The following is a 26,405-nucleotide window of genomic DNA, read 5'->3' on the forward strand; positions in this document are numbered from 1 at the left end:
CTGTTTCTATAAGTAAAGATAGATGGTTCTTGTTGGATTGTTAATTGTTGTGTTTGGAGACTCCTTCAGTGGGTCTTTTGGTGGCCATGTCACAAAAGGATCACGAGCTTGGTGAACCTCAGAAGGCAAATAAGTAACCTGTTGGCCTCAGTAATGCTCAGAGCACTTTTCCTCTCTGCCCTCCCTGAATGTGCTCTGCTGGAAACAGCTGTGGAGGAAGCCAGTTACCCCCACGTTCTTCCTCTGGAGATGCGAACACACAGCGAAGTCCCTGCAGAGCAGACGGGATGGGAAAGAAAGTGAGGAAACCTGGCCTCTGGATATTCCACCCTAACAGCTCTGCTGGTGCGGTTCAGGTGGCCATCCACACCCTCTCTTGAGTTTGCCATTTTCTGGCTGCCAGCATGCACAGATTAAGCACCAATTACATTCTAACATTAAAACTGTGGCCATAAAATGTAAATAATTGTTCTTACTGCATTAAATATGAAAAATAGGAGGTAAAAAGTAGAAAGCTAAACTCAGCTCAAGGTCAGGATGCAACCATATGACTTTCTACATCATGAATATAACATTAAGGGTTTCTTGGCATTCAACTTGAGCCCCTGAGCAAATCTACCGGCACCCTCTTATATGTGCCTGAGCAGACCCCCATTGCACTCATTGCACAGTTCATCTTGTTATTTCTGGCTTCCTAGGTGACTGGCTAGGGTGTATTTTTAAAAAGCTATTTTGGATCATTCTGCCAAAGACCATAAGCTGTCTTGACACTGAGGCCAAGTCTATACTCAAAGAGAAATTTGAGAATAAAACAGTACCCCCAAATAAACACCGATCTCAAGCCAGAGTTGCTGTGTTTGCATCTCAGTCCCATCACTTGTGCAGTCACTCATTCAGTGTGTTTCTCCAGGGTCCTTATCTCTAAAATGGAACTAACAGTAGCACTGCCTCCTCCTGTTGCTGTGAGGCCTGTGAGAGCATGGGTGTGAGGAGCACCTGCTACAGAGTGTTCAGTAGTTCGCTGTTTGTACCATCGTTGGTGTTGTAGATGATATTAGTACTGGTGCTGCTAGATTGGGAAACAGTGGGCCTGGGTTTTAGTTCCAGTGTGGCCACTTAAAACATGTTTAAGGAAACTTGCTGGATCTCAGAATCCTCATTTGTAAAAGACTGTAGTGTTAGTAGATGCTCTCTAGAGTTCCATCTGATCCCATGCCATTCAGCATCTGGATATTCCAGTGCAAATATAAGGGAAATGTTTTTGACCTGGGAACTCTAGATAAATGCCTCGGTGCTCTAGTTCGCTGACTACATGTCATAGTCACTTCATCTTTCATTGTGGAAAGAACAAAAAAATATATCATTTTCTTAGAGAGTTATAGTCTTGGAAAGGGTCAGGTTATCTAAGTATATTTCTTTACTCTTATTAAAGTTTGTAGTGGAAGTCACTGACTCTGGAGGAATATTATATTTCCTTAGACTTTAATTTTTCCTTACAGCTCTGTGTTACTGACTTTATTAAGTATTAAAGACCAAAGCTGGTATCTCCAAAGTCTTATGTAGAATTAGGTGCCCTATAAATCCTCATTTTCAGAGCTGTGGTTATATTTTGGAAAATATGCTCTTATAATTAAAACTCGTACTAGTAATAAAGCCAAGTGATAGAATGGGGAAACGTGGAAGGGAAAGAATATATATAATACCTATAATAATAAAAGCGTAATATGCTAATTAGACCAGATGTCCAGACGACCTACCAGACAAAGCCAGGGCTGTAACGGAAGCCCAGGTCCCAGGTGCCAGAGGGAAGCCTGGCTTCTGGGTGCCAGAGGGAAGCAGGTGCTGGCAGCCAGGGGAAGGAAGGCCTACTCTTGCACGAATTTCGTGCATTGGGCCTCTAGTGTGTGTGTGTGTGTGTGTGTGTGTGTGTGTGTGTGTGTGTGTATAATCTGGCCACTCAGTGTATATCCTATATAATAAAAGGCTAATATGCAAGTTGTCCCCTCGACCAGGAGTTTGACCAGCAGGCAGGCCGGCCAACCACCAATGTCCCCTCCCCCTGGCCAGGCTGGCTAGACACCACCCATGCACGAATTCATGCACTGGGCCTTATTATGTGTTCAGAGATCATAATAATCTGGCCACTCAGTGTGATACACACATAACATACTCACATGTTAAAGATTCTGGCTTTATTCTGAGGATGGGATGGCAGAGGATCCACTTAACATAATAAATAGAACTTAGAGTAATTTTTTGTTGCTGCAGGTAAAAGAGACAACTGAAAACCTGCAAGAGGATGAAGAAGATACAGTTGTAGATTCTGCATTTCAGAGCCACATCATAGGTAAGAATTTATGTCTTGATACATTTTAGCTGAGATATTTTTTCCTTGAGATCTTCTTTCAGAAGATGTGTTCCCACAGACCATGTCTATGCCTTCACAATCAAGACTGGGTCTTAACCTCTCACACGTGGTAACCTTCATCATCTTAGACATTGGAAGCTACCATAAAATAAGTGGATCAAAGCAGAACCTATGAAGAAACATAGGTGTTTGCAAAGGAATTGCAAAGCAAACGGATGAGAAGTACTTGTCAATACAACATGGAATAATACTGAGTATAAATAATAGTTCTCTGAGGAAAAAAAAAATCAAGTTGGAATCGATCCAGTTTCTCTAGTTTGTGCAACTACTCTTTGTTAGAAATGTGGGTGGGGAGCTGGCTTTCTTGATTTAAATGCTTTTTAAATTGGATAATTGTTACACCAAATAATCAAAGAGATTAAGTACATATGACTTGTCAAAGTTTTCAACTCATTTTCTTTATTACTTCTGCTAGAACCCTGTTTATAGATTGTCCTGTCTCCGAAGTGACTTTGGCTTGTCAGCTATTTCTTAAAAGTATGCATAACCCTAGCTTGAAGGAGCTCAGGTTCGAAGCCACAGGGACTTTGCTGACCTGTTTTCAGCAGCAGAAGTAACTGTGATGGAGAAGCTGTCTGTGACAGATCCTTGCCAGGAGATAGGTGTGGTGATAACTTTAACAGCGCTGGGCCACCAGGCACACTTGCAGAATTAGTTCTTCCTCAGGTTCTAAGGGGCTATGAATGCAAGCATGCTGATTATTCACTGTATGTAAGACACCAAGGCATGATGGCATCGTTTCTGCAAATCACTTTGGGGTGTGGCAGACAGTCTTGAATCCCATGTCCTAGGGCTTGAGAGCCCCATGGATTTCTGGGTTCTGTTATGATCAGTATCTGCCACTCTTGCCTTTTCAAGGGAGGACCTTCAGCTGCCAATTCTCAGCATCTCACTGCTCTTAGCGCCACATTGCTTCACTTTTCAGCTGATTTTCTAGTCTACCCAGCAGTCTTCGCAAACTGTAATTTACAGTTTATCTCAGAGAGTTATTATGCTCCCACAGCTTAATGAGACGGGCACACCATTATTATTCTTTTCATTTGTAATTGGGAATACAAAAGACTTGACAAACAGCTGAATGAGCGTAGTCTCAATAAGATTATTATTCCAGAAAGACAGCCTTTATTGTAGTTGTCAATGTAAAATGCTTAAATTGGTATCAGTTCTGCATAGTTAGCTAATAAGCAAGTTAAATATTGTTTAACAGCCTTCAAACACTGCGCTGTGTAAAGCCCCCATGAGTCATCATTTCTCCATAACGAGGTGTTCTTGGGCCTGGAAGACAACATACATAAACGTAAAGGCTGAATTTTCTCCCAGAGAACTGCATGATCTCAGTAGTTTTTTTGTTTGTTTGTTTGTTTTACTAGTTTAGCCATTCTTTTGATCTGTGCTATTCAGCCCTATATCTGGTAGCTACATGTAACTATTTCCATTTTAATTTAAATTAATTAAAACTATATAAAATTAAAGCTTTACTTCTTGAATTGCACCAGCCACATTTCATGTGTTCAGTGGTCACACATTCTGTATAGTCCACGTGAACACCTCCACCCCGCCTAAAGTGCTTTGGCACATGCTGCTTTAGATTCCTCTCATGGACATAAATTTTGTCACATTTCTGATAGCTGGCTTGGTCTTCACCTAAGTGTAGATGCACCTTAAGCTGGGGGAGAACTATGTGAATAAACTGCTATGACTGCAAATAACAGCAACAAAACTAGCCATTATTACAGTAATGAAGTCATTTAATCAACTTATTTAATTAAAAGTGAGAAGGAAGGCAACAAAGGAGGTACAGCCACTTAATAATGTTATCAAAGCCCTGGCTTTCAGTCCTCATGCGTGTTGCCTCTGATAGTAGGTTGATTTCTACCACCCTATCCACATTGAAGGCACAGAGTATAAGGAAGAGTAAAAACTCCTCCAGAAACCACTCCCATGACACCACCTTACATGTCACTGGTGAGAACCCATCATAAGGCCAATCCCAGCTGCAAAGGATGGTGGGAAAGAATGTTGCTTTCTACACTCTGTGGCATGAGGTAGTAGGACGAATGGCATTGAGAATGGCTCCTGGATTAACCAATCAATAAGATCGTCACAGACCTTTAAAAAAGTTCACCCATTTCAAGGCTGAATGAGACTCCACATGTCCAGTGGTTATTTATCTTTATTCCACAAGAAAGACTGAGAAGATACTTTTTAGCACTCTGATAATCCCAATGTCCTTATTTTCTCTGGATGAAGTGTTGCCACATGTCCTCACAATATTTTGTAACCATAGAATATTTCCAATCATAGCAACTAAGCAAATCTAAACATATTCTTCTTCTAACCAAGTATCAGCTAATGTCTTTGACAAAGAACAATCAGGAAATGTGTGGATCTGAATGTTTGCATTTCTGTCATTTAAGAATAATCATGTTAATAAAAATTTTATTAGTTGATTCTAAGGCAAGATATTGCTAATTAAATTTGCTCTATATTGAAATTCAAAATTTATAAAATAAGTTAGTACCAATAATACAATGAGATGTTTTTTTTAAACCACCCTAATAAATGTCAAGAATTCCATGTTAATAAGAAACAAGTAAGTGACTAGCCTAGTCTAGTAGAAGCATTAACACAAATGGTCACAACCAACATATTTCTAATTGCTTTCTGGGTAGTTAACTATTATAACAGATCACACCATATGTTATCCTCTATAATAAAGAGGTAATATGCAAATTGACCATCACTCCAACACACAAGATGGCTGCCCCCGTGTGGACACAAGATTGCCACCACAAGATGGCCGTCAGAGGAGGGCAGTTGTGGGCGATCAGGCCAGCAGGGGATGGCAGTTGGGAGGGACAAGGACTGCAGGGGAGGGCAGTTGGGGGTGACCAGGCCTGCAGGGGAGGGCAGTTGGGGGGGCCAGGGCTACAGGGGAGGGCAGTTAGGGGCAATTAGGCCTAAAGGGGAGGGCAGTTGGGAGGGACAAGGACTGCAGGGGAGGGCAGTTAGGGGTGACCAGGACAGAAGGGGAGGGCAGTTAGCGGCAATCAGGCTGGCAGGGGAGGGCAGTTAGGGCGACCAGGCTAGCAAGGGAGGACAGTTGGGGGAGACCAGGCCTGCAGGGGAGGGCAGTTAGGGATGACCAGGCCAGCAGGGGTGGGCAGTTAGGGGCAATTGGGCTGGCAGGGGAGCAGTCAGACGTCAATCAGGCTGACAGGGGAGTGGTTAGGGGGTGATCAGGCTGGCAGGCAGAAGCAGTTAGGGGCTATCAGGCAGGCAGGCAGGCAAGCAGTTGGGAGCCAGCAGTTGTGGATTGTGAGAGGGATGTCCCAGATTGGAGAGGGTGCAGGCTGGGCTGAAATACACACACACACACCCAGTGCATGAATTTCATGCACCGGTCCCCTAGTACTAATTATAAATAGGACTAAATGATAAGTAGGACTTCAAATAACATTCTCATATTAAAAACATCAGCCAGTGATAGCATCAAAAATAATCCCCTAAATGAAGACAGAGGATTTGGAAATTCCTATAATGAGGAGAAAATGTCTTTGGAGGAGTTTGAGGAAGAATCCAAGTTGAATCAAGGGATGTCCAAGAAAACAAAGGTGCATGGCAGACTCGTGAAGTGAAGGATACATGTTATTTTTCCTAAACTTAAAAGAGTTACAGAAAGCAATCTGTCCAATAGCCCAGTCGGCAAATGTCCCAGTGTCCCATGGCTGAATGAAACCTGTTTACTCTCCCCCATTGGTGGAAAGTGCACGCCTACTTTCTTCTCACAGAACCCACGTGGTTCCCAGCACCAGAGGAGAACACGACAATGCACAGGTCAAGCCCTGAGGTTCCCGCCTTCTTTGGCTGGCTGTGTGGAGTTGTCTTGGTGCTCCCCTCCGTAGCCCAGGAATTGTCTCCAAGGGATCTTTGAGGTACCCTCCTTCCCTCCCCAGGTGGCCTTAGCCAGTGCTAATGTGTTATGCAGGGGGTAAATAGGGGCTCAGTAAGTACCCGCCTTTCACTTATTAAACAGACCATACATTATTTAATTTCCCCAGGTTGTTTTAATTTAGCTAATATGGTAAACTAGCTCCTGTCAGTGGAGTAATGGATTAAACAGGTACCCTTTCATGTCACATATTTGCATTATAACAAGGACTCAAGGAAAGTTTTACCTCTAGCTAAGCGGAACTCTTGGGAACTAAAGTTTCAGGCATTCAGATCACTGGCTTGAGTGAAGTAGAAAGACAATGAAAAGCAGAGAAGCAGTGTCAGGAGGAAACGTCGTTTGTCATTTAAGCCTACCGTACTTTTGAGAAATGGCCTGCCTGAGGGCTAAGAAGTGAGGTGGAGCTATGTTGAGCCAAACAGAGGAGACTTGGGTCATGAGGCACAATGTCCATTTTGCCTTTAATACACAAAATGTATTCTTGTAACCTTTTATCATCTATAACAATAAAAGCATAATATGCTAATTAGACTGGACGACCTTCCAGACAAAGCCGGGGCTGCAAGGGAAGCCCAGGTCCCGGGTGCCTGCCAGTGGCCGGAGGGAAGCTGGTGCCAGTAGCTGTGGGAAGAAAGGCCTATTCTTGCACGAATTTCGTGCATCGGGCCTCTAGTCCAACCATAAAGCATCTCATCCATGGTAGCAATGCGCCCAGTCTGGAGTTTGGAGGCGACAGAGGGAGGAGAGAGCCATGTGACAGACTCACAGCTGTAGTTGTCAAGGAGTCTGTACACTGATTCCAATGATGGCCCGCAAGTGCAGCAGCCTCTGTACCCACAGGAGGAGGAAGGCCTGGACAGGTCACATGTCAGTGGCTGTGTTTCTTCAGGGGAAAATGGGTCTCACGGACTCTTGAATCATGTACCTCAGTTACATGGGAGACAAGAAGCAGGACCTGGGTGCTTATCTCATCTGAACAGGAGGAATCTGGAACTATTATATTAAAGCCCTAATACAATATGGCCTGCAGTTGTTATCCATATATGGATGACACAGTTTGAATTATCCAGCCCACAGTTGTTTTTAAATTCAAGACTGTATTTCCATGCCTGTTCATTCCAGTATCGGGCTCACCAAATGGGAGTGAAAGAAACCCTCAAGCACAGTGGTTCAAGTAAGAACAGAAATTCTTGCTGTCACACGTGACAGTCCAGAGGCAGGTGGTCCAAGCTGATAGGACAGTGCCAGGCTTCTCAGACCTTGTCGCTCTGCCTACCATGCTTTTCAATCCCAAGGTCACTTCATGGTCCAAGATGGCTGTTGAAAAACCATTCCTTACATTCACTTTCCAACCAGCAGGAAAGAAGAAGGGAGGAGGATGGATATGTTCATGTCTTTAAGAACACTTCCCAGCAATTGAGCCATCCCTTCTGCTAACAGATCTTTAGCCAGTGCTTAGTCACATAGGATGGAAACCTTACTCCAGGCGGGAGGCCACACAGCCAGTAAAACAAAGTGGAAGAGAAGTCTTCTTAACTCTGGGGGAAGGGAGGGTGGATGCCAGCAGACATGCAGCAATCTCAGCCTGCTGCCGCCCCCCAACACTGTCTCCCTGTAGGAACACAAACAAATGTTTGCTGTCATTTAAGAAAGCCCTAGGCAAATAAATTTGGAGAGTTGTTGGAAAAGATATAATTAATTTCAATGATTTATGCTTAGTTTCTGTTTTGCACAATCTGAACCACCACTCACTGCTCTCTAATTGTAGTTAATCTTGAGTAACTTTTTTGAGAAAATGTATTAAACTCGGATTAGTTTGCCACCAGAATGCTTATGAATAAATACATAATTGATCACCCACCAAGTTCTTGGGGTTCAAATAAATCTACGGAATACAAAGCAACTATCATTTGTATTTCTCCAAAATTAAAACAAATAGGACAGCAGGGCTCTCAGTACCGAAGCTGCCAATCAGTTTAAGTCCTTGATAATTAGCTGTCTTATTTCAAGAGTATTACTAATTTTCCCTACTGTGAAAATGCGGGGGGGAAAAAGTTTAGAAATTCAAACTTTTTGACATATTTAGGCTTAATTGTAGGAAGGGTGAGCCATTAATGATCAAAACACAATGTGAGTGGAAAGTACAAATGTTCTCAGTAACAACTTGGGCAGATAATGTTCTGTTGACTACTGACATGAGTACCAAACCGAAAACTACTTAGGTAATAATGGCTGTGGGTGAGGAACAGGATAGAGTGGTTTTACATCATTGCAATCTCATATTCATAGTTCCCAGGATGATGACTTCTGCATTTCTCCACATACCAGGTGACATCTGAGGGGTATGATGAAGTACTCTTGGGCAAGGAAATTCCACCATGGCTGCACTGGGTTCACCTGTTTAAAATTGCAAGTGACAGACTCCGAAGGGGAGTTTTATATCTAGGCAGCCTGAACTAGGAACTCTGCCTGTTAGGAAGACAGACCCAAGGAAACAGGATCATGTGCTGCCTCTGACCACGAACTGGAAATAGTTATGTATATACTTGATGCATATCCACTGAGTATCTACTGTACAAAGCCCTGTGCTTGGAGGGTCACATGTGTCACCTTCCTTGCTTCTCACTCCTTTGTGGCTGATGCTCTGCCATCTGTCAACTTGCTCCAGGATGGCTTTCCTTGAACGGCCAGAGACTGTCCTGAGATCAGGCTTCGGTGCAGTTTCTGTGTTTTTCGAGCATGCTGAGTTCTAGTCTATGACTTCCTTCTTCTAATTTTTCGCAAGGAAGAGAAAATTGTAGACCGACAAAGTTAAAATGTGTGTTCTTACAGATTGCACCAGGGATCTGAGTTCTATTCAGTTCCACAAAACTATATTGCATCCCTGACTGGTGTGGCTCAGTTGTTGAGCATTGTCCCATGCACTGAGAGGTCACCAGTTCAATTACAGTTCAGGGCACATGTGGGGTTGCAGGCTTGATCCCCTTTAGGGGACATGCAGGAGATGGCCTATCAATGTTTCCTTATCACATCAATGTTTCTCTCCCTCTCCCTTCTTTTTTCTCTAAAAAAATCAATAAAAAGCTTTCGTTTTTTAAAAAAAGCAAAATTAAATTGTGCATCTTCTACAAGCCACTCCCTGTGTTAGATGCCAAGGGACAGTGCCTGCACTCTATGAACTGCATCGAGTAGGGAGACAGAGAAGCAAACGGATGATTCTGATCAATATGATCACAGATAAGAACGAGGTGCGATCTGCATGCATATTAGCGCACCGAGCAGCTGGTGGAGCCCAGCTTTAGTGAAGCTGGAAACGTTGGTTTTTATCTGTAAGGGAAAGACAAGAGTGAGAGAGTCAGATATTGAAGTTTAAGAGCATTTATTATTTATAACAATGGCTTTCTGACTTTGCTGCACATCAGAGTCACCTGGGAATCCTCTAAAAATGCTGATGCCCAGATCACACCCATAACAAATCACTAGGTCTAGGGATGAGAGCCAGCATTTGTGTTTTCCTAAAGATCCCCAGGTGATTCCAATCTGGTCAAAGTTTGGGAACCGCTGTCCTAAGGGGTTCACCAGCAAAGGGGAAAATGACGTCTTTCTTTTTTTTTTAATTTCTTTATTGATTAAGGTATTACATATGTGTCCTATTCCCCCATTATGCCCCCAACCGCCCCCCTCCCACTCATGCCCTCACCCCCCTGTTGTCTGTGTCCATTGGTCAGGCTTATATGCATGCATACAAGTCCTTTGGTTGATCTCTCCCCCTTATCCCCACCCTCCCCTACCTTCCCTCTGATCAGACCATCAAAGGTCTTTCAACTCCAGGGAAAAGCATGAGCAGACGCCTGGAGGGAACAGCATGCATCTGCAGAGGAGGCGAGTGGGGAGAGACGGGCTCAGCTGGCACAGAGGGAGGCCTGAGGATGAGGGACAGACAGTGCAGGTTTTGTAGGATGAACTGGGCAATGGAAACCTTGAAAGCCACGCTTAGATGTTTGAACTTGTTTCTACTGAGAATAAATAGACTGTGGAGATTTTTAAAAGGAAACCAACATGATAAGAAGTGACCATCCAATCACTCTGCTGATCACATCTCAACTTTTAAAATAAAAACTCGCTTTCATTTTCTTTCTCAGCCTTGGACCAAACAGATACGCTGGTCCCCATGTGTCCTCAGCCGTGCTGTGCTGTGGTAGAGTCATGTAATTATGTAAAAGGATGGACAGCCAGGTTCTGTGAGGCCCCCAAAGGGCTGTCTCCCCCAAAAGATCCCTGCTGGCAACCTGCAAGGATGTGTCTGAATGCCCTACCCACCAGTAATGCCTTGGGGGAGGCTCCTCAGGTCCCTATTACAGACAGATGGCCTCTGGGAAGAGCACGCTTGAGTGTCACTGACGGATGGCCTCCGTGCACCTCAGGTTAGTGCCAGCAAGGCCCAAAGGGATGGCCAGGAGCCGGATGGTTCTCCGCCAGGGCACTGAGAGGCACAGGAGCGACTGGGTATTTAGAGAAGTGAGGGCGGCGTCCTGCAGGTGGCGCTCCGCTGCCAGGAGCAGAGACAAACCTGGGATCCTGGGATGGACTGAAACTACAGGTGCTGGAGGGAGAACAGCCCCCGGAACAGGGGATAGGTGGGCTTATTAGACACGTAAGGTTTTCCTGTTCTTCCTTGAGACCTATTCCTCAAAATGCAAACTTGGGGAGACCTCTTTTTGTATCATTCCCTCAATTTTGCAAAAAGCAGTCAATTCACTTGAAGTGTAGAGTGTATGTGTGACTGTGGCATAGTCAGGAATAGGTGGGTCAAAACAAAGTTGAACAGCAGAGTGCCCCAGCCCCGGAAACAGAAAGCTACCCCGTGTGACAGAAAAATTCAAAAGCAGTAAGACAGTGATGCATGTTATACTAACATCTCCTCTTCATTAAGAGCGGAACCATGCTGGGCACTGGCCAAAGTCTTTCATGTGCACAGCCTTGTTTTATCCTCACATCAACCCTGCAACTTGGGAACTGTGGTCGCCCTTCACCACAAGGAAGTGGGTGCCCTGAAAAGGGGCGAGTGTGGAATGGAGCCAGCATTCAAAACCAGCTCTGTCCACAGCTGTGAAGTAAAGTGTAACAAACACCCACGGGTGCTGAATGATGACTAGGTCCTTGTTCGGTCACTGTTTTGGTCACCAAGGATCCTGTGAGTAGATTGCTTGACCAGGGGCTGCAAACTCAAATGAGCTCTGAGTCAGAGGAAGGGGCTGGCCTTGACATGCACATGTGCACATTGTACGAGTGATGGGAGTTTTGAGGAGTGGATAGAACACAACCCATCCCAGGGGAACAATTACTTATCAATTCCAGATACCACCATAGAAGGCTAGCCCTGTATAGCCAAGTCTTATCATTTTTCACCAGACTCCAAAAATCCAGATGTTTGTGTGACATAGGATACATTTTAAAGGTGAGCTCAATTTTTAAAAGTAAATCTTCAGAGATTTTCTTTTATCTGGCAATATTTCAAATTAGAATTTCAGAATCCTTTCACAGACCACCTCTGAAAGTATAGAATCTATATATGTAAAAGGCTAATATGCAAAGTGTCCCATCGGGAGTTCAACCGGGAGACTGGGAGTTCGTTCACTTGCTATGACATGAGCTGACCACCGGGGGCAGCACGGAATATGGCGGGTGACCAGCAGTGACTGCAGGGCACTGAGGGAGCGAGAGAAGGAGGAGGCAGGGAGGCGGGGAGGTGGGGAACCTGATCAGCCCTGATCACAAGCCAGGCCTAGAGACCCTACCTATGCACGAATTTCATGCACCGGCGTCTAGTATAATATAAAAATATACATATTTTCGACCAGCCTGTGTGGCTCAGTGGATAAGTGTTGACCCATAAACCAGGTGGTCATAGTTCAATTCCCAATCAGGGCACATGCCCGAGTTGTGGGCTCAATCACCAGTCAGGGGTATGCAGGAGGCAGCTGATCAATGATTCTCTCTCATCATTAATGTTTCTGTCTCTCCCTCTCCCTTCCTCTCTGAAGTCAATATATATATATCCTATCTAATATAAGAATAATATGCAAATTAACCATCACTCCACTACACCCACAAGCCACGCCCACAAGCCAATCAGGAGCGAGTGTGCAAATTAACCCAACCAAGATGGCTGCAGCCACAGAGAGAGCAGGAGGGAGGCTTGGGTTTCCCCAGCAATGGAGGAAGCCAAGCTTTCCACACACCCTGGCCAGCCCAGGCCTCCACTTAAGGCTACAAAGTTTCAATTATCTTACCTTATAATAGAGAAACATGCAAATTGACCGCACCTCCGCTATGCCCACGATTGGGCCGGCAGGAGGCTGGGGGCAGGACTCCGGGTGGCATATCCGCCGTTGAGAAGTTCAAGATGGCGGTGCCAAGTGGCCGGGCCCATGCTGCCACTCCCCGGGGTGCCTGGGGCCATCGGCACCCCGGGGGGGCGTGGCCGGGCCCATCGGCACCCCGGGGGGCGTGGCCGGGCCCATTGGCACCCCGGGGGGCATGGCCGGGCCCATGCCGCCGCTCCCGGGGGTGCCTGGGGCAATCGGCACCCCGGGGGGGCGTGGCCGGGCCCATGCCGCCGCTCCGGGGGGTGCCTGGGGCGATCGGCACCCCGGGGGGCGTGGCCGGGCCCATCGGCACCCCGGGGGGGCATAGCCGGGCCCATTCAGCCGCTCCCGGGGGTGCCTGGGGCGATCGGCCACCTAGGGGGGCGTGTCCGGGCCCCTCCCGCCCCTCCCGGGGGTCCCGGGGTTGATCGTCCACCTGGGAGGGCGTGGTCCTGCCCCTCCCGCCCCTCCCGGGGGTCCGGGGGTCGATCGGCCACCTGGGGGGGCGTGGCCCGGCCCCTCCCGCCCCTCCCGGGGGTCCCAGGGGCCGAGGCTTTCCGGGCCTTGGGCACCAGCGGGGAGCCTGCACCGATCGCAGGAAACCACTGGGGGTTGGCTCCTGTGATTGGTAGCAGGGACGCTGGGTGCGGCGAGCCCAAGGCCGGGAAAGCCTGGGGCGGAGGCTTTCCCGGCCTTGGGCACCAGTGGGTAGCCTGCACGGATTGCAGGAAACCACTGGGGTTCGGCTCCTGCGATCCTTAGCAAGGATGTTGGGTGCCGCCGAGCCCAAGGCCACCACCCGGGGCCAAGCCCCGACCCTGAAAAAGGCAGAAGGCGGTGGCCACAGCCAAGGCCTGGGTCCCTGGTGCCGGCAGAAAACTGGTGCAGGCAGCCAGGTGAATGAAGGTCTATTGCACGAATCTTCGTGCAAACGGGCTACTAGTAGAAGATACATAAATCCCAACAGAAATGGCTGCATCCTCAGAGCTGGAGAGAGCAGGAGCCTAGAGTTGCCCCCGGCAATGGAGGAAGCCAAGCTTCTGCAGCCCTGGCCAGCCCAGGCCTTTGCTCCAGGCTACAAACTTTCAATAATAGAAGATAAGTAAGTTGCAACAGAAATGGCTGTCACCACGGAGTGAGCAGAAGGCTTGGCTCCGCTCCAGGCTACAAAGTTTCTTGTAGAAGATAAATAAATCCCAGATACCAGGGCCTCCGCTTGAGTCGCTGGGGGGCGTGGCTGGCCTGCAAACCACCACAGGCCCCTCGCCCAGGCTGCCCCATGCCCCAAGGGAACCCCCACCCTGATCTGGGACACCCTTCAGGGCAAACCAGCTGGCCCCCACCCATGCACCAGGCCTCTATCCTATCTAATAAAAGAGTAATATGCAGATTTACCATCACTCCAACACACAAGATGGCTACCCCCATGTGGTCAAAGATCCTGCCCCCCATGTGGACACAAGATGGCCACCACAAGATGGCCAGCAGGGGAGGGGAGTTGGGAGGGACCAGGCCTGCAAGGGAGGGCAGTTGGGGGCGATCAAGCCTGCAGGGGCAGGCAGTTAAGCGGTGACCAGACTGGCAGTGGAGGGAAGTTGGGGGCAAACAGGCTGGCAGGGGAGCAGTTAGACATCAGACTGGCAGGGAAGTGGTTAGAGGGTGATCAGGCTGGCAGGCAGAAGCAGTTAGGGGCAGTCAGGAAGGCAGTCAGGAAGGTAGGCAAGTGGTTGGGAGCCAGCAGTCCTGGATTGTGAGAGGGATGTCCGACTGCCCGTTTAGACCCGATCCCACCAGGATAGGGTCTAAATGGGCAGTCGGACATCCCTCAAGGGGTCCCAGATTGGAGAGGGTGCAGGCTGGGCTGAGGGACAACCCCCCCCTCCATGCACGAATTTCGTGCACCAGGCCTCGTGTGTGTGTGTGTGTGTGTGTGTGTGTGTGTGTGTGTGTATTTTTTTTTCTTAAATGCTTGGTTGAATTACAATTTCTCAGAGGCTAGGGCTAGCATAACAGCTTGGATCCGAGGGGGTGGAGGGAGTGTTATATTCAGCATTTGCCCAAGAGATGTGTGGTAGTCTCTGGTGATTTGGAGCCAGGTCACCAGCTGCTCCAGTTGCCTGAGACTTCCTCAGTTTTAGGACTAAAAGTCCCACATCTAGGATACGCCTCAAGCTTGAATGAATGAGGACAGTTGGTCACCTTACCGGAATCCTAGTCTTAAGAAACTGAACTGTTGACAAGATGAAAGCCTAGGGCCTGAGCAGGTGGGATGCTAGATCAAAGCACGCTTCCTTCCTCAGCCTAAAGCTGACTCCTGAGAGCAGTGGCAGCAGACCTGCCCTGCAGAGAGAGGCCCTGGGGATAAGCTCTGATTCGGCCTCAGTGCAGCCTTGACTCAGGCAGGGGAAAAAAGAAAAAAAAAATGTCTTCTCTGAAGCTCACACTCACGCGGATCTCTCTGTGTGTCCCCTAAATCCCACAGCGTGAAATTTTTAAATGGTCTGAGTTATGCTTTTAAATGCTTCAGGGAAGAAACTGGGGGGAAGGAATATATAAAACATGAGTGGAAGAATATTAGTATTTTTAAAGCTGGGCAATGGGTATATGAGGACACATTACACTGCTTGAGAATATTTGAATTTATAATAATGAAAAGTGTTTTTTTTTAAATGCAGACTCAGATTGATAGTACTCCCAGGAATCTGGCAAAACTCAACTCAAATCCTCTCTTGAGATACCCACTCTAAAGTTACATACAGATAAATTTCCAAGGAAAGTAAACTTACAACAGAAAATCACTAAAACACAAGGGGGGAAATGACTTCATATGAGAGTCAGAAAAAAACAACAAACTATAGAATGAGTCCTGCAAAGACTACAGAATTGGTAATCAGCCAATAAATAATATAAAATTAAAAGCTGTTAGATAGTATTTATCACCACTGAAGAGAGAATTAGTGAATTAGGAGATAGAATTGAAAGAGTGCACAAAATGTGTTACAGAGAACCAAGGATGTGGGTAATAGGAAAGGAAGTTTAAGATACTTCAGGTGAAGGGTGATAAAACCCACATGCATTTAAGTGTAGCTCCCCAAAGAGAAAATAAAATGAATGGAGTAAACATAATATTAAAAAAGTGAATGACTGCCGGGCCAACGTGGCTCAGTGATTGAGCGTTGACCTATGAACCAGGAGGTCACCGTTTGATTCCTGGTCAGGGCACGTGCCTGGGTTGCAGACTCGATCCCCAGTGTGGGGCATGCAGGCGGCAGCCGATCAATGATTCTCTCTTATCATTAATGTTTTTTTTTCTCTCTCTCCCTCTCCCTGCCTCTCTGAAATCAATAAAAATGTATTTTTTAAAAAGTTAATGACTGAGAATTTTGAAGAATTGAAGAGAGTAACCAATCCTCAGATTCAGACAGCCAAATTAGTTCTAAGCAAGATAAATAAAATCAATCTACCCTCAGGATAGTGATTTTATTATACCCAGAAGTGGGATTGCTAGATCATATGATAATTCTATCTATCTATATATATAAAAAGCCAGAGACCATAATGCCATAATGACCTTAATGACCGGTCGCTATGACGCCCACTGTGGCCAGCAAACCCGTCTGATCAGGGGATGGGGCTGGTCAGCCAACCTCACAGGCCCTCTTCCCTGCTGGCCTGCCCCTGATCAGACTCTCCCACCCCAATCACCAATCAAGAGCAAGGCAGCAGGCCAAACGCCCCTTCCCTTCCCCCCGCCAGACCCGCCCCTGATCAGCCCGCCCCACCATGATAGGCCTGCAGCCCCTCCCGGCACCCAGCCCACTCCTGATCAGCCCCCACCCCAATCAGGGGCAGGGCCGGCTAGCCAACCACCCAGGGCCCCTCCCCCAGGCCACTGTCCCCCAATCAACACCCCCACCCCATTCGGGGGCAAAGCTGTCCATCCCACTGCCCACAGCCTCTCCCCATGGCCAGTCCCACCCCCAATCGGCCCCTCAACCCCAATCAGGGGCGGGGCCCGCCAGCCAATCACCCACAGCGCCGTCCCCCAGTTGGCCTGGCCCTGATTGGTGCAGGCCGGCAGGCAAACCTCCCACCATCTCCTCCTCCCAACAGGCCCAGCCCCGATCCATCCCGATTGGGGCCTGGCTGGCCTGACCCTACCTTTGCACAAATTCCTACACTGGGCCTCTAGTTTTGAAATAAAATCACTATATTGAAGAGAGATCTGCCCCTCCCCCCCCCCAAGTTCATTACAGCATTATTCATGATAGCCAAGAATTAACCTGGAGTACATTATGGTAAGTGAAATAATCCAGACACAGAGAGACAAATCATGATCTTTCATGTGGAATCTAAAAATGTCGAACTTTTAGAAACAGAGTACAAGAGTGATCCTAGGGGCTGAGGCTAGGGGTAAAAGGGAGAGGGTCAGAGAACACAAGCCTTCAGTTAGAAGATGAGTAAGCTCTGGAGACCTTATGTACATGCGTCATGTGGCTGTAGTTAATGATAATGTATCTATATTTGAAATGTATAGATTAAAAAATTAAAAGTTGCTAAGAGAGTAGATCTTAGTGTTCTCATCACACACACAAAAAGTAACTGTGAGGTAATAGATGAGTGAATTAGCTTGATTGTGGTAATCATTTCACAATGTATGGTATACATCTATCAAAACAGCACATTGTGTGCCTTGAATATCTACCATTTTTATTTGTTAATCATACCTCAATAAAGATGGGGTGGGGGAGAAATTATACTCAGGCACATCTTGGTGAAAATGTAACACATCAAAAATAAAGAAAAAATAACCAATATCATCTCAATAAATTTAAATAAATAAGTAAATAATAAAGGAAAGATACTAAAATAAATCAAAGATAAAATACAGATTATAAAGATGAAATCACCTAACAATGAACTTCTCAGAATATATCCCCATTGTTAAGTTGCACTTTTTTTTTTTCTCTACATCAAACAGAAAAAAGAATTGTCTCTGGAAGGTCAGAAATACAAGTGGTAAATATTCTCCAGATAAAATAAATATGCTTTATAATGTATAAATGTATAATATATAAATGTACCCGGTACACGAAATTCGGGTAGGATCCCTAGGCCTGGCTGACGATTAGGGCCCATCTGTGGAGCAACTGGCGGGGTGATGGGGGGGTTCCCTGCTGGCACCTGCCTTGGCAGGCCTGGCACTGCCCGCTGAGCCCCCCCCCCCCACTGCCACTGCTCGCCTCCCTCTGTGGGGCGACCAGTGGGACGATTGGGGGCGGGGCGAGGGGTGGGGGATGGCCTGCCTTGGCTGGCCTGGGGCCTGCAAGCTGGGGACAGCTCTTGTGTTGAGCGTCTGCCCCCTAGTGGTCAGTGCGTGTCATAGCAACCAGTCATTCCTCCAGTTGTTCTACTGTTTGGTCGATTTGCATGTTAGGCTTTTATTATATAGGATTATAAAAATACATCAAAATAGAAATAAATCCTAGATATTAATAGAACTAAAAATGAGTTGGAAGTGGTGGTAAGAATTATAGCATTATAATGCCCTTATATCGTTGAGAATATATTAGTTTGGTAAGTTATATATGCATGTTAAAATTCCTAGGCCCCTAGGGTAACCACTAAAAGTAGGTAGAAATTTAATATAATATTTCCAAACTAGTAGAAAAACTAGGTGGAAAAGTAAATAATAAGGACACTAAATCCAAAAGAAAACATGAGAAGTACATAAAAAAGGATAAATAGAAAGCATAAAATGAAATGGTAGAAATAAATAGAATAAATGAGAATTTACAACCAATGTAAATACTTTAAAATCTCTAGTTAAAAGGACAAGATTATCAAGCAGCTATTGCTGTTTAGATTTTATAAACCTAAATCTAAGTACACAGGGAATTTGAAGGCAAAAGGACAGAAAAATAAATAACACAGAAATGTTAAAGAACTTGGCATAGCTATATTAATAACAGAGTAGACATATTCTAAATGAGGTGTTTTTTAAGTTGCACTAATTAAAGAGTCATGAAATCAATATGGTGAGTTAAGGGCAGCATTTGTTTGTTTTGTTTTTATTTCTTTATCTTAAATTAGAGGCCCTGTACACAAAATTCATGCAAGAGTAGGCCTTCGCAGCTGCGCAGCCCCGGCTTCGTCTAGAATGTGGTCCGGAAGGACGTCAGGACAGTGGTTCTGCTGTTCGGCCATTCGTTCGATTTGCATATTACACTTTTATCATTATAGATAAGTTTTGGAGTACATACAGGTCATAAGAACAAAACTAGTAAAAATAAGTAGTAAAACATGTGACATTTAGATTACATTTAGATATAGTTATATATAAAAGGTGTACTGGCTTATGGTGTAGAAATAAAGTACTTTGTAATGTTTTGTAGACAAAAAGTTTGAAAGGTATGATGTTAGAAAAACCCATGGCAAGTATATCGGGGAATGTATACTACAGTAATCATAGCTACATTTTCATATAGCAAAAAAATGGAAAAGCACTCAAATGTTTGTCACCAGTAAAAAGGATAAAAATTTTGAAAAATACTATGGAATATTATACAGCATTGAAAATTAATGAACTCCAAGTGCTTATATAATCATAGATTCATCACCAAAACAATCTTGATTGAAAAGAGGCAACTACAATAGAATACTTATAATATAATTCTATTTGTATAATGAGCAAAACTAAACAACAGTGTGCTAGGACTAAACAAACTCAGCAAGTTAATGAGTAACATGAAATTCAACAATGAAGGATGTGACCAGAGAGGGTGCAACAGTGGCTTAAAAACAGTGATCTGGGCACTTTGTAATGACCAGGAGTTCGACCAGCAGGCAGGCGGGCCAACCGCCCATGTCCCCTCCCCCTGGCCAGGGCTCCACCTCTTCTAAAGAGACACCCTCGCCGTTGGAGCTGGAAGTGCCAGAGAAAATAACTTGTCAATGTCAGTCTTCATTTCTTTCATCAGCCCATTGATGGAATTTGAGAAGAGACATTTAGCAATCTTCTTGTCAGTGGTACAATGCATGCTCCCTCATTTTGCCCATGATCAGATAACAAGCTGATGATCGCGCTATCTTTGCTTTGCCACCCTGGTGCAGCTAAAAGCTTTTCAGGAAGCCAAGGAACCAGCTGAGAGGTTACCCGGTTCTGAAACATTGTCACCGCCAAGCCAGGAGCACTGAGTCAATATCCAATATGTTTCTTAAGTAGCTAAAACCTGCTCCCCGGAAATGTTCCTGTTTGATTGTAAAAGCAGGAGGAATTTGAAGAGAGACTTTCATGCCACCATGATAAACACTCTCAGCCTGTAATTCGATTGTGGCAACTCCCAAACGGAGAGGAAATAAGCTATAGGTGACTTTCTGCCCATTTGGGACTCAGCCGTATGTTCTGCCTTCAGAGCCCATTTGGAAGGAATCCTGTGTGTTATAAGGCACCGGGAGTGGGCCCCGCCGCCCCGCTTCGGAGTGAGAGGATTGCGTTGCCAGAGATGTTAGTTCCCAGGACACTGACCCGGGCATCTAAATGTTTCCCTGATGTCTGAGAGTATCTGTGTATAATTCTGCTTTGAAACAGGTCTCTTTGCTATGTGACTCATAACTTAAAAAATAAATGTGCTTCTTAGATGCTGGGTTACAACTAAATCCAATCCTAAGAGAAAAGTGGTGAGAAGGAGGCAGGGTACCGAGGAAACGGATGGGGGAGGGGCCAAGTCCGGTCTGGATTTCAGCTTAGTGCAGAATGCTTCATGCCTGTGTCCTCCATTACCAGTCGAAGGACTTAGTCTAGATACTCTCTGATATATTTTCGGGCCCAAACTTCTAATACTCTTTGAGGGAGGGAGGTATACCTGAGATTCAAAATACCTGTCCATGTCAAGGTCCCACTCCCCATGAATCTGAAGGGAAACAGGGGTTTCAATCACAGGGTCTGAGTAAACTCGGAAAGTTGCAAAGCTTATGCAACGATTTCTGGGCAGGACTTAGACCTCGTTGGTAACAGTAAGTGCTTGCCTGGAGTTTTGCTTCCGTCAGTCCCACCACAGAGCCTCGCAGCCCAGGCTGCAGTCACACAGGCCTACACTCCAGCTCCCCCTCGGCCACCTAACCGAGGCTGCAGGCTTGAGGGGTTTCTTGAACTTCGCCAAGCTCCATTCCCTCACCTGCCAAGTGGAGATCATCATAGCAATACCTGCTTTGAAATCTTGTTGGACTCATTGAGTTTTTTGCATATGAGTGCTTGACACTGTGCCTGGTGCTAGCAAAAACTCAGTTGTTGGTCTTCATTCTTATTGTAGTTACTATTATTAAGAACGGTATGGATAATGTATAGGTAGCTATAGATATCATCTTTCTTTTTTAAAATGTATATTTATTTCAGAGAGGAAGGGGGAGAGAGAGAGAGAAACATCAATGATGAGAGAGAATCATTGATCAGCTGTCTTCTGCACACCCTCTACTGGGGATCGAGCCCGAAACTGGGGCATGTGCCCTGATCAGGAATCCAACTGTGTCCTCCTGAGTGACCTGCTCAACCACTGAGCCACACCAGCTGGGCTCATCTTTCTTTCTCTTTTTAAGTTGTTCTCACAGCTCTGAGTTATTACAATGAAACAGTACAAAGCAAAACCAGCAAAGAGAAATGGCATGAGGGGCAACATCAAGTGGTAACCAGGCTCAAGCTTCAATGGTCCTTCCTCAATGGAGTCACCCAGGAGGCACTCAGTACCCCAGCAACACCTGTGAAATTTAACTACCTGAGCTCATCAGAGGCCCAGAGGCCAGGGTTTTTATTGGGAGCTGGTCACACAGTCACTGTCTGCCTAGCCCATATGAAAATCCCCGTTCCAGAAGCAAAGCCGATGTTTGGCATAAACAATATTGTTTGCACGATTTAGGCACAGTGAGCCCTTCTTACCAATGACGGTGCTAGGAACCCTCAGAAATCTACACTGAGTGGCCAGAATATTATGATCTCTGAACGCATAATAATCTGGCCACTCAGTGTATATCTATATAATCTATATAATAAAAGGCTAATATACAAATTGTCCCCTCAACCAAGAGTTTGACCAGCAGGCAGGCCGGCCAACTTCCCATGTCCCCTTCCTCTGGCCAGCCAGGCTGGCCGAACCCCAACCATGCACGAATTCATGCACCAGGCCTCTAATACACACACACACACACACACACACACACACACACACACACACACACTGAGTGGCCAGGTTATTATGCGTTCAGAGATCATAATAATCTAGCCACTCAGTGTATGTTCGTAGGTGCTAGGGAAGGGCCAGTCTTGCATGCAGGACCGTGTAGGGGTGACATTCTCAGGCTGCTATGATAGCACTTTCCTGTCCACAGCATCTTCACAGTGAAGTTAAGCGTAGGACCCCACACAGCCGGGTAAAACCAAACCACCGTGCTAACCTCAGGTGTTGTCTTCAGGGGTTTTAACTAAGCTGATGGGACCTGAGGCTCCACCAGGCAGAGGCAGGGTCATGACAGTCGCTGATGCGGCACACACAGGAGGACACTCCATGGGCAGCCCATGGTATTTCTGGAAACAGAGTTTCCTATGATTAGTGAGACAGAACAGGTTAACGGGCCCCCATCCTGGCTTGCCCCCAGGGCGTTTCCAGCCTCGTGTCCCAGTCTCGCCTGAAGGGATTCAGTTCCGCCCTGGTTTCAGAGGCACTGCAGTCAGCCCAAGCAGCTCTGCTTGTCCGTGGCACCCAGTCGTCAGTGTCACAAGGGAGGGTGACGTCTGTCAGTGCTCTGTGTGGGACGCGCAGGAGCCGGGCCACCTTCACTGTCTCCTGGTCGGTGCTACAGGCATGACCAGAGGCTCAGCAGTCGGCTTGGATCCAGGCCCTCCCAGCAGCTTGGACAGGGGGCAAAGGGAGCGTTCCTTCAGGAAGGGTGCCTTCCGGAAACAGCTCTGGAAAACAGAGGTTCACTCTCCCCACCTCACTCCCATGCCTCTGCGCCATTGGTACAAACTCAGCGTCTCCTTTCCGTGATCAAAACATCACACGCTTTCTTCCACAAATTCTCACCTAGATTCTTGGTCTGGAAGGGGTGTATGCAGGAGGGGCAAGAATTTTCACAGAAAAAAAAAATTTTATACATCTTAATCAGAAAGACACATCGTTTTTCAGAAATTGGACAGGATAAAATCATGAACTTTAAAACATTTTCAAAATGGGTTTATATGACCTTTTACCTGATTTTTGTCCTGATTTTTTATCCAGTGAGAAGCCAGAGAAGCCTGGCCTTTCTGGGTCCAGATGCATTTAACAGTTAAACCACCTAGTGTGCGCCAGGAGAAAGGTGAGAGGAGCAGGCAGGACAGTGTCGTTTTTGCGAACTGCAGCTCCTCCAGATGCCATCTCCTGAGTGGTGAGGAAACTGAGACACAGTGAGGTTTCATGTCCACGATTCACAGTAGTGAGGTGACAGCATTCAGATTGAACATTAACTTGCCTTAAAGGTGGTTAGACTTGGTCTCAGGAGTTCTTGGCCATAAGTCCCACATGTAGAGAAAGAGGCCTAAGCTGGCCTCCTATTTCCCCAGCCAGAGTGCATCCCCACACACTGCAAATGAACTTGAACTGAAACCAGACACAATGGGTTCAAGGCCATTTGTCACTATTTGAGCCAAATTAAAATTTATTCCAATAATGCTGGCAATATGGGGAGAGCAGTTGGTCACCCTGGAAGTTCTGCTCTGACCCCCTTCACCAGTTGGCTGATCATATATACACTAGAGGCCTGGTGCACGAAATTAGTGCATGGGGGCGGGGTGGGGTAGATCCCTCAGCCCAGCCTGCACCCTCTCCAATTGGACATCCCTCTCGAAATCTGGGATCACTGGCTCCTAACTGCTCACCTGCCTGCCTGCCTGATCGCCCCTAACCACTCTGCCTGCCTGCCTGATTGCTCCTAACTGCCTCTGCCTGCCTGCTTGATTGCCCTAACCACCTCTGCCTGCTTGCTCCACTGCCAGCCTGATTGCCCTCAACTGCTTTCCCCTGCCAGCCTGATCACCCCTAACTGCTCTCTCCTGCTGGCCTGGTTGCCCCTAACTGCCCCCACAGCCGGCCTGGTCGCCCCCAACTGCCCTCCCCTGCATGCCTGATCTCACCCCCAACTGCCCTCCCCTGCCGGCCTGATCTCACCCCCAACTGCCCTCACCTGCCGGCCTGATTACCCCTAACTGCCTCTGCCTCAGCCCCCACCATCATGGCTTTGTCCTGAAGGAAGTCGGACGTCCGGAAGATGGCCAGTCGACCTGGTCTAATTAGCATATTACCCTTTTATTAGTATAGATAGATTATATAGAATAGGATTGCTTAAATGGGGGAAAAGCCTTTTTTAGCAGGAGGAGATGCTCATAGCCAGCCATATGCACTATACTACCAACTACCAAACCAGTCATTAAAAAATTGAACCACTTTCTTATACCTTACACCAAACAGCTTGCCCTTAAAACCCCTCCACAGCCCCCACCTTAGGTTCTGCCTTTGCAGTTCACCCAGATTAGATTCCAATTGGTCAGTTTCTATGCCAGTCAGTGTCAAAAGCTCTGCCTCCTAGGCAGCCATTGGCTTCTCACAGTTCACCCAGATTTGGTTCTGATTGATCGGTTTCTATGCCAGTCAGTGTCAAAAGCTCTGCCTCCTAGGCAGCCATTGGCTCATCTGGGAAATCCAGAATGGCCTGCTGACAGCTGTCTCTCTCTCCAGGCCTATCTCTGGGCCTGATCCACAGCCTTTGCAGCAGCTGCTGATCAGGCCTTGCCTCTCTCTCTCTCTCTGGGCCTCGCCAGCAGCAACGGAGGCTTCAGAGCAGTTAGGGTGACCAGGCCAGCAGAGGAGGGAAGTTGGGGGCGACCTGGCCTAAACAGGCAGTCAGACATCCCTCGAGTGGTCCTGCCTCTCTCTCCGGGCCTCTCTCTGGGCCTGAACCGCAGCTGCTGTAGCAGCGGTGAGGTTGTTAGGCCTCTGGCCCATTCCTGGGCCAGAGGGCTAACAACCTCGCCGCCCCACCTCGCACCGCCCACCCACCCCCCGCCACCCCACTCGCCCACCTGCTGCCAGCCTTGCTGTGATAGGGCCGTGGGGAAGGGACCGAGAGGTGTCCATGCACTTCCTGGTGACTGCTCGTCGGTCTGGTCATTTAGGTCATGATGGCCCTAGGCTATTATTAGTATAGATGAGGGAGAAGATAGCTAGGAGCTGCAAGTGTAACATGGAAAGGGGAGGGGAAGGTCTGCAATCCGGCCTTCAGGAGCTCAAAGTCCCATAACAAGGTGGCTAATCCTATCTAATAAAAGAGTAATATGCAAATTGACCATCACTCCAACACACAAGATGGCTGCCCCCATGTGGACACAAGATGGCCATCACAAGATGGCCAGCAGGGGAGGGCAGTTGGAAGGGACCAGGCCTGCAATGGAGGGCAGTTAGGGGTGATCAAGCCTGCAGGGGAGGGCAGTTAGGGGTGACCAGGCCGGCAGAGGAGGGAAGTTGGGGGCAACTGGGCCTTCAGGGAAGGGCAGTTGGGAGGGACCCAGGCCTGCAGGAGAGAGCAGTTGGGGTGAACCAGGCCTGCAGGGGAGGGCATTTGGGGGGGAACCAGGCCTGCAGGAGAGGGCAGTTATGGGTGACCAGGCCTGCAGGGGAGGGTAGTTAGGGGCAATCAGGCTGTCAGGGGAAGGCAGTTAGGGGCAATCAGGCTGGCAGGGGAGTGGTTAGGGGGTGATCAGGCTGGCAAGCAGAAGTGGTTAGGGGCAATCAGGAAGGCAGGCAGGCGAGCAGTTGGGAGCCAGCAGTCCTAGATTGTGAGAGGGATGTCCAACTGCCTGTTCGGGATCGGGCCTAAACAGGCAGTCGGACATCCCTCGAGTGGTCCTAGATTGGAGAGGGTGCAGGATGGGCTGAGGGACACACACCCCCTGTGCATGAATTTCATGCACCAGGCCTCTAGTCTATACTAATAAAAGGGTAATATGCTAATTAGACTGAACATCTTCCGGATAACTTCCGGATGTCCTTCCGGACAAAGCCATGTTGGCGGGGCCAAGGCAGAAGAGGTTAGAGGCGATCAGGCAGGCAGAGGAGAGCAGTTAGGGGGATCAGGCCAGCAGGGGAGAGCATTTAGGGGGATCAGGCCAGCAGGCAGGTAAGCGGTTAGGAGCCAGAGGTCCTGAGGGGTCCCAGATTGGAGAGAGTGCAGGCCGAGCTGAGGGGACTCCCTTCCCGTGCATGGATTTCATGCACTGGGCCTCTAGTCTATATATAAAAGGCTAAGTGTCAGTCTGTCCGACCAGTAGCTATGATGCGCACTGACCACCAGGGGGCAGACACTCAATGCAGGAGTTGCCATGATGTTCACTGGCCATTTAAAAATAAATGTCATGCCCTAGCCGGTTTGGCTCAGTGGATAGAGCGTCGGTCTGCGGACTCAGGGGTCCCAGGTTTGATTCCAGTCAAGGGCATGTACCTTGTTTGCAGGCACATCCCCAGTAAGGGGTGTGCAGGAGGCAGCTGATTGATTGTTTCTCTCTCATCGATGTTTCTAACTCTCTATCCCTCTCCTTTCCTCTCTGTAAAAAATCAATAAAATATATATTTTT

The 26,405-nt window shown here is 47.2% G+C and overlaps 1 protein-coding gene across 5 annotated transcripts in view; it reads left to right on the forward strand.

The window, feature by feature from the left end:
* The window catches only part of NCKAP5 (NCK associated protein 5), a 965,452-nt gene that overhangs the window by 856,522 nt on the left and 82,525 nt on the right, over positions 1 to 26,405 (forward strand). For all 5 annotated transcript variants that reach the window (XM_079782414.1, XM_079782415.1, XM_079782418.1 and 2 more), the window contains one exon: positions 2,269 to 2,347. In XM_079782414.1, the coding sequence (XP_079638540.1) occupies positions 2,269 to 2,347 (79 nt within the window). The remainder of the gene's footprint in view (positions 1 to 2,268; positions 2,348 to 26,405) is intronic.

This window comes from Cnephaeus nilssonii, assembly GCF_951640355.1.
Source record: "Cnephaeus nilssonii genome assembly, chromosome: 10".
NCBI lineage: Eukaryota > Metazoa > Chordata > Mammalia > Chiroptera > Vespertilionidae > Cnephaeus > Cnephaeus nilssonii.